The 13484-nt window shown below is 40.6% G+C and overlaps 1 protein-coding gene across 1 annotated transcript in view; it reads right to left on the reverse strand.

The window, feature by feature from the left end:
- PDE8A (phosphodiesterase 8A) overlaps window positions 1-13484 on the reverse strand; it is a gene marked incomplete at both ends in the record, with an annotated part of 107481 nt that overhangs the window by 16614 nt on the left and 77383 nt on the right. Inside the window, 9 exons of the mRNA XM_079541019.1 lie at window positions 1092-1169; window positions 2092-2134; window positions 2235-2286; window positions 3189-3277; window positions 8309-8446; window positions 9551-9629; window positions 9858-9946; window positions 11066-11123; window positions 13342-13398. Coding sequence (XP_079397145.1) covers window positions 1092-1169; window positions 2092-2134; window positions 2235-2286; window positions 3189-3277; window positions 8309-8446; window positions 9551-9629; window positions 9858-9946; window positions 11066-11123; window positions 13342-13398 — 683 coding nt within the window. The remainder of the gene's footprint in view (window positions 1-1091; window positions 1170-2091; window positions 2135-2234; window positions 2287-3188; window positions 3278-8308; window positions 8447-9550; window positions 9630-9857; window positions 9947-11065; window positions 11124-13341; window positions 13399-13484) is intronic.

The raw sequence follows: 13484 nt of genomic DNA on the forward strand, positions 1-13484 counted from the left end.
GCCGGTGCAGAGATGTTTGCTGAACCACTGCTGTCCAGATTAGAGATAAGTAGCTACAACAGCCTGGCTAAATCGCGGCTTTGGTTTGTATTTAAACTAATTAAAATATTTAAGGAAATACTCAGTTAAAAGACTATAGAGCTGTGCTTGCGTCTAACCCGGCTGGCACACGTAGGTAACAACTGCATTAGGTATTACAGGATACAAATACTTCTCCTGCCTGCTTCAACACAACAAGCCATGAGTCAGCTTTCACACTGAAGTAAATCAGTGAAGCTCCTCTGAAGTGAAGATAGCTATGCCAAATTAAAACAGTAGAGGTTCTAGCCTCTTATTCATTGGAAATTGAAAAATAAATGTTTTACATCAGTTAGCAATTCTGCTCTGTAGAGAAAAAGCCAAGATGAGATTTTTCTAGATAACTACATTGTGCTGCCTACAAAATACAGACACAGCACTGTTACTTTGTGCTGAGCACCTTTTTAGAAGAAGAATCAATGCTATTCCTGTCATACCAAGACATGACTGTATCCTCACTGCCACAGATCTCTTCCACATTTCACTACTGCATGCTGCCCAAACAGCAATGGTCTGCACTTAACAGAACTATGCAAGTATCAGCAAAAATACTGAATGTGTCTCAGTTATCAGGGCTGGGGGGATAGGATGAAGCACAATACCACACAGTGAAAAGAAAATAAAACTCTTAAGAAAATTATCTTCATATTTTTATCTAGAGAAGAGATAAGAAATGTAATTTCTTGTAATAATTTGTTAGGGTTAGAGAACTTGGAAAGTATTTCTGTTCAATCTCATTAGGTCTTCTATCCACGCAGGAGAGAAGTTGATGGCCTTCCATTCTTCAGTGGTTCAGAAAAGGTTTCAAATAGTTCAACAGATGAATATTGAGCTGTTCTATAAACATGAAGTTGTTTGCAGATTGATGACTTGGTATTTTATTCGTGTCTGGGTATGTATGCACACGTATACACTCATGCTTATCTGTATTTATATGTGCATTTTATGCATTCATATAAAAATTTGAATATATAGAGATATGAAAAAAAACACAACCTGCTGGTTTAACATACCATCACTCCCTCGTGATGTTGTGGATCTGACATCTAGTGATCCTTTCCTCCTGTCTTTGTGTCTGGAAGTCTGAATATCTGTTGATAAAAAGACACCACCCAATGGCATAAGCACTGCCAAAGAAGTATGTGAAAGGAACTGAAACTCAGAGAAAACATGACAGCAGCTGAGCGACACTGAGCAGAAGGCTCCAGCAGACAAGGGCCAATGAAGACCCATTTTTAAACCCTTGCCCAATTACACTGCCACAAACCCAATCATACTCTTTGACAAAACATGCCAAGTTGTCTGTTCAGAATGGATCTACTAGAGCGTGGAGGGAAAAGTTCTTCTCTTGACACAGTACAAGCATAGTTGTGAATACAATTTGTGCAGCACACCTGAATTCACTCAAGTAACAACTGCACATAGAACTGGTATCTGAAAGTACACTACATGCTATCAAAGCACTCGTTGTATCCCAGACCCCTTAGGGGCTCCGACAGGTACAGCCTGTGCTATAGCACTGCAGTTAACAGGGACCTTTGGCATGGATGCCAGAGATGCAGTGCTGACACGTGGGATAAGGACGAGCAGTAGTGGTGGTGATCCCCATTTCCAACCACAAATACTCCCCCATACAGTTAAAAGCAATGCAAGCACACGTGACACAAGCTATGGATCAGCCACAGCAACGTGCCATCTAGATGGCATCCTCAATTTCTCTGATTTTGGTACAGGGATCCACTACATACAACTGAAACATGTCATCAGTGCAGTGAAACCACAACACTGCATTTCCAAGGGTGGGTTGCTTTGTACCCCTTCTGAGAGAAGCAGGGAGAGAGCTTGTATTTATTTTGCTGCCTTCAGAGCTGGATTCCCAGTTAATTCCTAGCTAAACAGTACTGTTCAGCCTGTCCTGTACAGATCTGATCTTCAGCCAGCTCACTATAAACTGCCTTCTTTCTTTCCCCAGGTATACACTCCACTTAGTAAGACAGAAGAGATGTGTCATACCTGTCTGAGATTCAGCCTGAACACGTTCACATGTCTTCTCCGCCTACAAATCAGTATGAGAAATCCAGTTAGTCAGAACTTTTCCATTGTTTTGCAGTATTTTGTGCTCAAGCCAAAGTAAGCATATCATCATTTTTACTTACCTTATTGTTGTCATTGCACAGTCTACTAATTGACACATAGTGTCTAATCTTTCTGTAGGCAAAAAACAGTATGTTAATTCCCATCCAAACCTCAGGCTCTAATTCAGTGCTGACACACAAAATGGGTAATAGCAACAAATGAACATAAGGCAAATCCTGTTCCGACAGGAAGGCTCAATGGGGAATGAAAAAAAAATAATAGCAGTTCTGCTGCACATGATTGGAACACAAAATAGAAACACCTTTTTCAAAGAACGTCCCTTCATCTCTCTCTTTGCCTCCCATGGATTCTTCTGGCCTATGGTAGGATGTGTCAGGTATGATATAACTAAAAAATATTCATCTTGCAAGGCTAGCATATTAAGCTGAAAATACATTTTCACTCCATTGATGTAGAGAGCATGAATTACTACCGAGGGATGAAATCAACCTGAAACACTTTTTTTTTTTAGGAAGCAGCTGAATGAAGAAGCTGCATTCAACCCCTCCCTCATGGTGACACACCTTTCTGAACAAGTATCTCAGCCAAGTGCTTTTAATTAACATTCAGGTCTCCTTGGAGGGCTTTGAAATTACTACAGCTAAGAGCAGGTGAGCACAGGACAGTGCAGCTGAGCAGCAGAACAGAGCACAGGTGGGTTCTGTTGCTCCCAGCACCTGACACAGACAGATAGGATGGAGCACATGTGCTTCCCTATTAGAAGAATGAGGCACAGTGTGCACACCTGGACTTCTGGCTCCTTGCTGGTAAGAATTAGGAGAGTTTCACTTTCCTTGTACACAGCATATAAACTTGATTTTACCCTTGGAATTAATGCAGAGGTCTGAGGCTCCCTCCTTTGCCTCTGTTTATTTTATACTCAGAAATAAGACAATCCAGTGCCTGCTGTGATGACTGAACTCTGAATGAGGCCACATTCACACCCAACTCATAGCTCCAGCTGTCACACTTACCCCCCCTGTCCAACAACAGGTAGTATCTTCACATTTTGTTGTATGCTATCTCCATTTTTCTTCTTCGCAGAGTACATTCCTTGCCATTCCTGAAAAAGGAATTCAAGTGGAAGGAAGTTGAAGATGCAGTCAGCAGACCAAATACAGCGTTCTACATATTCTCCTTCATTTGGCAACTTAGAGGGGTCCAATGAAACAGGATGAGAAGATATAGCTTCATACCTTTCTTCAATGAAAACTCTTGTACAACACAAACCTAAGGGATCATTCTTAAGGGTCACAAAGGCAAAGAATACATCAGAGGAATATTTGACAGTAAAAAAGCAATGTGATGACAATGTTGGTTCAGATGCTACCTCTCTGAGGGAACGTGGGCCCACACACACATGGCAGTCCTCCTCCTGATGGTATCAGGAGCTGCTGGAGCCCCAGCCCGTGCCCTGCAGGAGAGCAGCTCACAGCAGAGCTGCTGCAGAGGCCACAGGAGCACCTGCATGTTCAGTGGTGGGGAGGCCCTGTGCCCACTGCACAGCACGTGGTGGAACATCACATATCAGTAGCTAGAAGTGCCTTGAGATCCTGGTGCATTTACTTTCCGTGCTGCCTTTCAGAGATTTATCCTGTTTTTTTTGAGCAAAAGAGCTCAGAACATCTCCTGGATTCTGCCTTCCACCTGCTGACCTGCCCTCTAAAAGCATGCCAGTCTCAGGATAACACTGAAGCAGACAATTTTTGCAGTATCAGATTGTTGCTGCCAGTATCACTGTATTTTATTTTTTTTTAATAAAGCTTACAAAAAGAGAAGGCAGAAAGGAAATTTTCAATTTGCAGAGAGAAGTCATTTTTATCCTCCAGAAATGAGACGTTTCTTTCCAGTGCGGAGTGTAAATTATTCCAAGGCCTCATCCTCTCTCTCAAATGAGACTCAGCAAATTACCCTCACTCCTTGTCTCAGACATGCTTATGAGTGTAATATTGTTCAGTCATTTCTGTTACTGAGTGGTAGCAGAGCCAGCAGGCTCCCCAACGGCCCAAGGTCCCTCCACCAGCACTGCCTTCAGGAACATGGCAGCAGGCAACGTTTACAGCCTTGCCTACACGTTTCCATCTCTACAGTAATTGTTACTGGTTGTTTTTTTGGTCTTTTTTTCTTTTTTCCTTAAAAAAGCATCAGATTTTAATCTGGACAACTAATATAAACCAAATGATTAATAATTAATGCAATCCATCTCACTTATTAACAAAGCAAACTACCCATGCCAGCTGCTGTCCATCAGCTTAGCTCAACAGACCTTTGCTCACATCCTACAAATGCACATGAAATGCCTTCCCGAGGCACCCAGCACCTATTGCTTTATGTTGGACTGACAGACCTCACAGCAGAGCAGGCCAGAACACAGGCACAGACAGAGAAGTTTTGCATTTTTGCTAATGGAACCAACAAACACAGAGCTGCAGAGCAACGGCTGCACAGCAGAGAATACCAACAGCTCTTCCAAAAATCTGCCAGAGGAAAGCTCTGTGAATAACAAATTAGGAAGCAGACATAACATCTCTGCATGAGCTGCATGAGGAATACAAATGAAGATAAGCCAACATCACAAAATTCAATGATGCCATAATTAGAAGTATGCATATCAATATTTTCTTGACAACCAGGATGAGGCAGAGATGAGCAATCAATTCCTAACCCAGGTAATAAAGACGGAATATGCACGAAAGGGGAAAGGCAGAAGGTACAGATTGGATAATTATCACATTGCGAGCGTGTGCTTTTCAGGACAGGTTTGGTTATTCACTGATGTGCTCCCTCTCATCAACAGAAAGATTTTTCAACTTGTGAACGTCTACAGCCTGTGACACAGTGGTGGGAAATGAGAGAGGAAAAAGGCCAGCAGAATTCTGAAAAAATAAAAGGTCCAAGCCAAGATCCTGCTGCTCTGTTAAGTTCTCACAGGGATGTTGCTTAAACGTATCTCAGAACAGCATATGGTCTTGCAGAGCCTATTGGCAGTCCAGCAGAGAAGAGCTGCTTCCCAAGGCGTGCTGTCCGTCCGCCCATCATTATGGCCGTGTTACAGCAGCACAAACAGCGCCATCGGTCACTTCTGTACTACCCACCAGGATGACTTCAAATGCAGAGTAAAAGCCACGCAGAGGACAAAGATAATGGCTTTACCCCTAATAGAGTGCGCTAGGAATCAATGCTGCAATTTGAGACTTCATTCAGAATGCTCTGGCATGCATCTATCCTCTGAAACATTCATTCGAGCATTACAAGGAATCATTCAGCCTGCCCTGTAAATCTGGTGCTTCTCACACCAGACAGCTCCTTGTAGAAACAGAGCAAAAATAAGCACAACGTGCCACAGAACCAATCACACAGAGCTGCCCTGCCCATCACGGCGCAGCCTGGTGCAAGGACAGCCCACACCCACCAACAGGGCTGAGAGAATCGCACGCCTGGTCTGACGTATCGGCAGCCCTTATCTCACTTCAGGGCAAGTGAAACTAATGTAAACAGATTTGTGTCAACGTGCAGAGCTCAGGGAAAGCAAGCAATGCCATCAGAAGTAGAATTATACATTTCGCCTTAATAAATGCAATCCGAATCACAAAGCACTGAAAAAGCACAAGTTGTTTTGTAACTCAGGTCTGGACAGGCCTGACGTCCCAGTAAGGTTAGCTTCTTGCAGATGACAGGCAGCTGCAGTAACAAGAAATGAGAGCAGCATCCTGACCCAGCCATCGCTATGCGCCACGCAGTTCACCATCTCTGAGGGTGATGCCTATCAGCTCTTGTTTGGATATATGGGACTTGTTCACAGCGTGAGGTCTGTTGGCGCAAAAAGGGAAATGCTGCGATAGTTCATCTTCTGAGGTTCCATTTAAAGACAAGATGCAATTTTTCCACAGCTCAGTTCTTCTAACGATCGCCAAATCTTACTTTCTATTGTTTTTGTTAGAGTACCGTGTTTATTCAAAGCAGAAGAACTCAACCTTTTAAAAGGAGAGTATCACAGAACACAGCTGGCTTTTTTGGCATGCTATAGCCTACAGTAACCAATATATAGTTCATTGTAATGGGAAGCAGATTTTTAAGTTAGGATATAAAGTAATTGCGAGCCTCAGAGCAACAGACCAAATCAGAGTGACCCAGACAGAAATCAGGCACCTCTGAAAGTGCTGTAACAACTCATTTCAATCTAAAGCACCTTCAGAGGGATGGAGTATTTCAAAGGTTGCACCACACAGTCAAATTCTACTTGCAAATACTTCCTGTAATAACTTCATTTGTAATTCATTTTTCTAGAAATACATAAAAGTGGGGCTACAGGGATTGCATACTATAAAATGTTGCAAAGGGAAGTACAAAAACCTTGCAAACAGGACATATCCACTTGAAACAGTTTAAGCTGTTCCAGACAGACAGGTTTGAATAAGCAGTATTTCATTAGTCACCACGGTTGGAAAGTCCTAGAGCCAGGAATGAAATATGTTGCAAAGAAAGAGATGGATTAGGGTTAGATTTTTATCATTCATGGGGTGAAACACGTTTCCATTACTAAAGACATTTTTATCAGCACACTAAATTATTAAAACTTTGATCACTTCACATCTTGAGAATTGATGCTGTGGTTTTAAAGCCTGACACGTCTAACTTATCTGAATTATAATTTCATAAATACTCCCTTCTAACATCAGTTTTATATTACACACATTTACTGAAACAGTTTGGGTCAGGCAACAGAGGTACAAAGCACTATGATCCCTAGCAAAGTCTGTTGCTTGGATTTCTTTGAGAAGACCAACACACACAGAAATGAGTGACACGTTCTTGTTGAAATGCACGTGCAATCCGTATCCAGAGTGAAGGTTTCTTAAGGAACGCTTGTGTTAGCACCTTGATTTACACAGTAGGACTCACTGCAACTTTGCATCGATGCTTTTGCATCACTGCCTCCTTACTCAGAGCGCCATGCTTCATTTTGCCATCTCCCCTCACAGTGCCAGTAACACAGTGCTTCCAGCTGGCAGCCAGCACGACCCCGTGAGCTACCTGTACTCAGGTTGGAGCACAGACAACGACATGTCTACAAACACCAACTCCCAAATCCCCTTCTGTTACCTCCGTGATTTTCCTCCTCTCGGGTACGATGACACACACAGTGACGCCAGAAGCACTTACAGCTCATTGCCAAAACACAGATGAAAGCTCCATGATGGTCCTCACACTGCAGCCACAACAGTCCCAAAGGAATGTTGTGGAGATACCTGGCAAGAAGCCATGCCTCTGCCTAGAGACCCCCCTTGGATTTCTCATGTACTTTCTGGGTGTGACAAACATTTCTAGTAGGAGTCAGCTCCCATGCTATTAGAGGATAAACGATATTGGCAGCCAGCAGCTGACACTGCCTATCATTCTCAAGTGATAGTGAAGATGTCTTTTCTGATGTTTTTACATTCTGAAGTTGCAGATCAACTTCCACATTTCAAATTAAAATACTTCCACATTATTCTTTTCTCATTTATACCCTTCTGGATAACGTGCTTTCATTCTAGTTTTCTTTTCTACACTTTTTGCTATATACAGCATATGTTATAAGCAATCCTGGAACCACAGAATGGCTTGGGTTGGAATGGACCTCAAAGATCATCAATTCCAAACCCCAGTGCCAAAGGCAGGGCTGCCAGCCCTTAGATCAAGTACTAGATCAGATTGTCCAGGGCCCCATCCAACCTGGTCTTGAGCACTTCTGGGGATGGGACATCCACAGTCTGTCTGGGCAGCCTGTTCCAGCACCTCACCACCCTCTCTGTGAAAAACTTCTCCCTTACATCCAATTTAGATCCTTCCTCCTTTTCTTTAAAAGCATTCCCCCTTGTACTATCAAATAAATACAACAAGTCAATAATTTTCATAAAATGTGCAGCTCTTCCAAACAGTTGAAGAGGAAGAAGCTGTTAAAAATGAGCAGTTTTTACCTCCTTATCTTGTTAAAGTAATAAAGGTGCAAGTGCTCTATGGCTGTGAAGCTGCACATATATCACATGCCATCTCTGGACAACAATAAAGTTCACAAATAGAAAACGAGAAGCAGTACAATGGCATTACTTACCTTTCCTATCTTTATGCAGGAATTAATAGTATCTAGGAAATCAGCTTTTTTTTCATTTATAGGCACTTCTGTTAGTTCCTTTCCTATTAATTCACCTATTTGATAGCCCATCACTGTTTCAAACGCAGGATTGACGTACTGTGGAATAAAAACAAACAGAAACGTTCAACAGTACTAAGAGCACATCAGATCACTTTTTATCCATTTGCTAAATCTAGCAAATGGAACCTTCCCCCCAGCCTGGAATAAATCTCTGTATGCACTGCTCCTGAAAAAGGTATCAATGTTTTTTTTCCCATAATAACAGAATGTGAACGCCTCACACTTTGCAGTGTTTCCATGTGACAGATACGGAAAGGGCACATCTGGATGCTCCCTGCTCCTAACATTGCTCCCCTGGCCTATCAAGGAAGAAAGCCCTGCCTGCTGGAGCTGCAGGACTCCCTCCTCTTGGTTCCCCTGTGTTCTGGGTCTGTCCACAGAGCAACAAAATTCAGCCTGAAAAAGTGTATTTCCAAGCTGCTCCAGGACAGGCTCTGTTCTTTTTGGGGAAGGGACGTAGAAACCACATTCTTCAATGAAATTGCCATTGTCAAGATCTGGGTCAAGAGGGTACAATTTATATGCACATTATAACTCCCAGAGGCTTATACTCAACCTCTTTACTGATAATAAAATCACTCCTCGCAGCCTTCACAGTCATGCATGGAACTAACTCCCTTATAAAGATGATGTTTTTCAGGAATGCAAACCTAAGCACAGTTTCTCTTCCACTTTTAAACACATTCTTAGGAGATGATTACATTCAAAAATCCTGATTCGACAAGAACTATCAGGTTTATTTAAAAAAAAAAAAAAGTATTGTACTTTTATTTAAATAGAGCACCAATTTGGTTTAATTTCTAAAGGATACAATTAATATCCAGTATTTTTAGACGGAAAAAAAAAAAGTGTACAAGCCAACAGCTGTTTTCTTTTGTGATATAAAAAAATTATGAAAAAGAAAACCAAAACAGTAAGTTCTTATTTTTTTCAGAAACAACAGTCTCCCTCAAAATTGCCTTATGTAAGATACTTGAAATGGAGAAAATTCTACAGTGAATCTCACTTCAGCCTTATCAGAACCATTAAGTTAGGTTAGACTCTTGTATCACAAAGGAAAAAAGTAAATGTAATCATGAATGAAATAAAACACAGCCTGCAGAGCAATTTTCTGTTCTTATAAAAATAACTGGAACAAACCTGTATTACATGGTCTTCACTTGTGATCTCAATGGCTTCTTGACTTTTCTCTAATGCTGTGAATAATGAATTGCAAGCCCTGGAGACGAAAAATGACATCTGATTAGCTTTGATCCACATAATTCTTACTGCACATGCTAATAAGCTATTGTAATTCCATACTGAACAAAGTTGTACTTTAAGGATTAACGTATTTTCTTTAGCTATCTGACATTCTATAATTTACTGCAGTACAGGAAAATGGATGCTCTTTTAAGGATATGGCTGAAATGGCAAATTTGGTTGATGACGTTTTTGCTAAAATTACCTTAGTTTGAATTGTGCCCGCACCTCTCCAAATTCCAGCTGAATTAACTCATTGTAACAGGCCATGATATTGGAATTTTCTACATATCTCTGCAAATAAAACATTAGAAATAATTAGTACACGTTTCTGTACTCAAGGGTATGAACTCAGCTTTCTTTTGCCCAATGGAGAACAAAAAAGGCTCAGATATGCATAAAATAAACATGTTGCAATGTAAGCAATTTGATAAGGTTATTTTTTTGGAACTAGAAAAATTCTAGGCCCTGGCAGCAATGACCTGAGTATCTTCTCTGATGTTTTTTTGCAACTTCTCATTTTAATCAGGTACGAGCCTCAATGTTACATCTTTGCTCATGATAAACCACCATAGATGTTGATAGCTGTGGGGGATGGGGATTATCAAAGATAAGCCACCACATCAAGACTGCTAAACAAAGCTTTCTGTGCTTTGCCATTAGTCCAATCTCCAAGGCTCTGATCTATAAATAATTCAGAACCTGTGTCAGATTACTGATGCGCCCACTGGAATGACTCTGTGCATATGAGTGCAGTTATTTTCAGGCTTTAGCATTTCCTGTATTAGGACCCTGCTATAAATAAGAAAATGGATTGCAAATGCAATGGCAAAAAATCTGGTGAGCATGCAACCAATATACTCTGAATTACAATGGTAAAATTGTGCACATTTTTGTTCCATTGTCAGCTAAATGCAATCAGGAATCCACTCAACTGACAGGCTAATAAGCACCTTTCCTGCTTAATTGCAATAGTTGCCAAGGAACAGATTCAACGTGGTACTTTTCAGGTCTTTCTAAACAAAAGATAATAGCATTTGACAGTGTCTGAAACCTGTTTACAGATGTGAATTGGCATTTGATAGAAAAGATCTCCCACAGCATGCTCTGCTGTTCATTGAAGCCACTCTTTGGCTCTGCTACAGTAATTAGTCAATTTTGCCAATGTCAACCTATAAATCAGAGCATCGTACACAAATAAACTTACATTGAAGAAATGCCTCAATACCACTTCTGGTATTCCTGAGACCACCCACCTACTTAGTCAGCACTGTTCTAGTTCTACTGTAGTTCTGAATGAGGAGCTATGTAAGAATGAGCAGCACAAACAAGACTTACAGGTGGGATTACTGACACAGCCAGTGACAGTTTTGGAATGGCAGAGCTAACTAATAGATTATAAAACAAACATACCCTTGTGAAGCCAGCAGAGATCAGGGGCAATATTGATGACTCTTCACGATCAGCATGCCTTTAAAAGAAGGATAAAGGCAGATATTGGTTTTGTAATCAGTTGAAGCCCAATTTCACAAGCCACTGACATACCAGTACCTGTACACCAGATATCACATGATGGGATAATATGCCTAGATCCTAACAGGATCTATGAATAAAACTTTTTTTTGTCTACGACAAACTCATACCTTTGGAACAGATAAGCCAATATGTTTTCCTATTTGTAAGTAATGAGCTTCCTGCATCGCAAACAAGTAATGCTTCAAACAATTTAATTAACTAGACTGTTGCATGGATGCTTTTTTGGTACCAGGTCCTTGTTATTTATGCTGTCCCTATCCAAAGATGCACCTGAAAGTCTACATGAGCAAAGTTTTAAGAAATGTTTTGTTATCTGCATATACCAAACCTTAGCGGACAACTTAGGGTGGCTGAATGATGATGGATTTTCCAGTGTTGACAACCCAGCACCTACTAGCAGGTCACTTCAGAATGACATACTCCTAAAATGAGATATCTGAATCATTCTGAAAATCTTGGCTGTATCAACTGTTAAGAGACACTCCAACATATGTGATGTATGAATGGAATCTGGAAGAAAGGTCATTATGTTCGATTTCTGTAAACAAGCAGATGGAAGCTGGTCATGTCTAGCAGATGGCACAATAGCTTTTCTTTATGTCTGAAATTTTTGATCCGATGGCATCTCTTGTTTTTGTTTTCCATGCACTTGTTTCTTAAGCAGAAGAGATTCTTAAGCATTCTCTTAAGAGAATGATGCCCATCAAGAGTAAGCAGGGAGACAAGGGCAGAAAATATCTCCATTCCTCATGCCAGCTATCTCAAAATGCCGCCTCTCAAAAGTACAAAGAAAGAGATCAGGAATACTGCAGGAAAGAACAACCTCAACAAACTAAACTGCAGGAAACTGAAGGATTGCAATCCTCAGAGAGAAGCCCTTCCATATGCTATTGGCTAAATGTCAGGCTTTTTCACAAATACGCTTCTTGCAAGAAAGGAAATGTGTGAAAGTTCTCACTCTGTGAAATCCTGAATAGAGACTACAGAAGGCATGTGTTAGCACACAGGAATTTGAAACAACCGACTAGTTGAGAGACAGACTTACTTTTGAAGTTTCCCTAACAGGGGTAATAGACATCTGAAAAGTTTGAGAACTCAAGCTTGTCACTGCAGGGAGCCATTACCTTGTCCCAGCACACAATATGAACATTTTGAAAAGACAAAATCAATTGCAGGTTTTTTTCCCTTTTTGAGTAACTTCCTAATTGTGAGTCAGCAAGCCCAGCTTCCAATTTCTCCTAGCTTTTAAAAAGGACTTGCTGGCCCACAGAACCACAGGGGTCTTTCATATACATAAAGAAGCTCTTGAGTTAGTTCACTGTTTCTCCCCTGCTCCTTTTCTTCTCCTTTCTTTGGTATTACTTTGACAAGAGATGACTCTGATTGTAGAAGCAACGGTTCCCATAGTCATAAGACTTCCCAACATAAAAATAATAAAGACTATATTCACAATGAAATCCTCTGAAATGTTTAATGAGGATCTGTTGTTTGGTAGTGACTGTGGTGGAAAGCAGGATTGTTAACGGAAAATTTAAACACCTCAGAATTGGCTTCCAGAATAAATGTTTTCTGAGAAATGGCCAGTTTCAAATTGTACTCAGAGAAAATTAGCTCAAACCCATTTCCAGTTAAATATATTGCATTTTTGTTACTTCTACATTACTTTATGATATATAAGTAGTGTGTTCAAGAGGGAGGAGGAGGAAAAAACATGCACTTCTATACTGAGATGTCTTAACAGTCCGTGTTATTTTCAGAATTTCCATGCTCAGATGCTGTTTCTCACTGCTCAAACTGTTCTATAGTTTTTTCATAACTCTACAGATCTCCTCTTTGTGATGTGATTATTCAGACTGAAAGACAGATTGAGAGTTCAGTGTGTTATATTTATTAATATCCAAACACAACCTATGAGGCAATTCCACAGTTCTGCACGTGGGGTTGCAGAGGTTGAGTCAAGCCTCTTCAGTAAAAAGTGGGAATCATAAATCCTGTGGCTAGCAATGGTGACAACTCTACATGATAAAATCACATAAAGTGATAAACTTTACAAGAATTTCTAATTCAAGCTTTTTTTTTCACTGTAGGATTTACATTTGCAGTGTTAAGATTCACACTTTGTGGGTGAAATTTATAAGTAAAGATGTATTTACCTTCGTACTACACCAATAATGACTGTATTTTCTGAGGGTTTCGTTGTTCTGATAGACCTTTAAATAAAAAGAAAGAACATTTAACATCTTTTAAGGTTTGCATTTCAGAAACTGTGACCGTACAGAATCTTCATACGCTGTTT

The sequence above is a fragment of the Tetrao urogallus genome (assembly GCF_951394365.1).
Source record: "Tetrao urogallus genome assembly, chromosome: 11".
NCBI lineage: Eukaryota > Metazoa > Chordata > Aves > Galliformes > Phasianidae > Tetrao > Tetrao urogallus.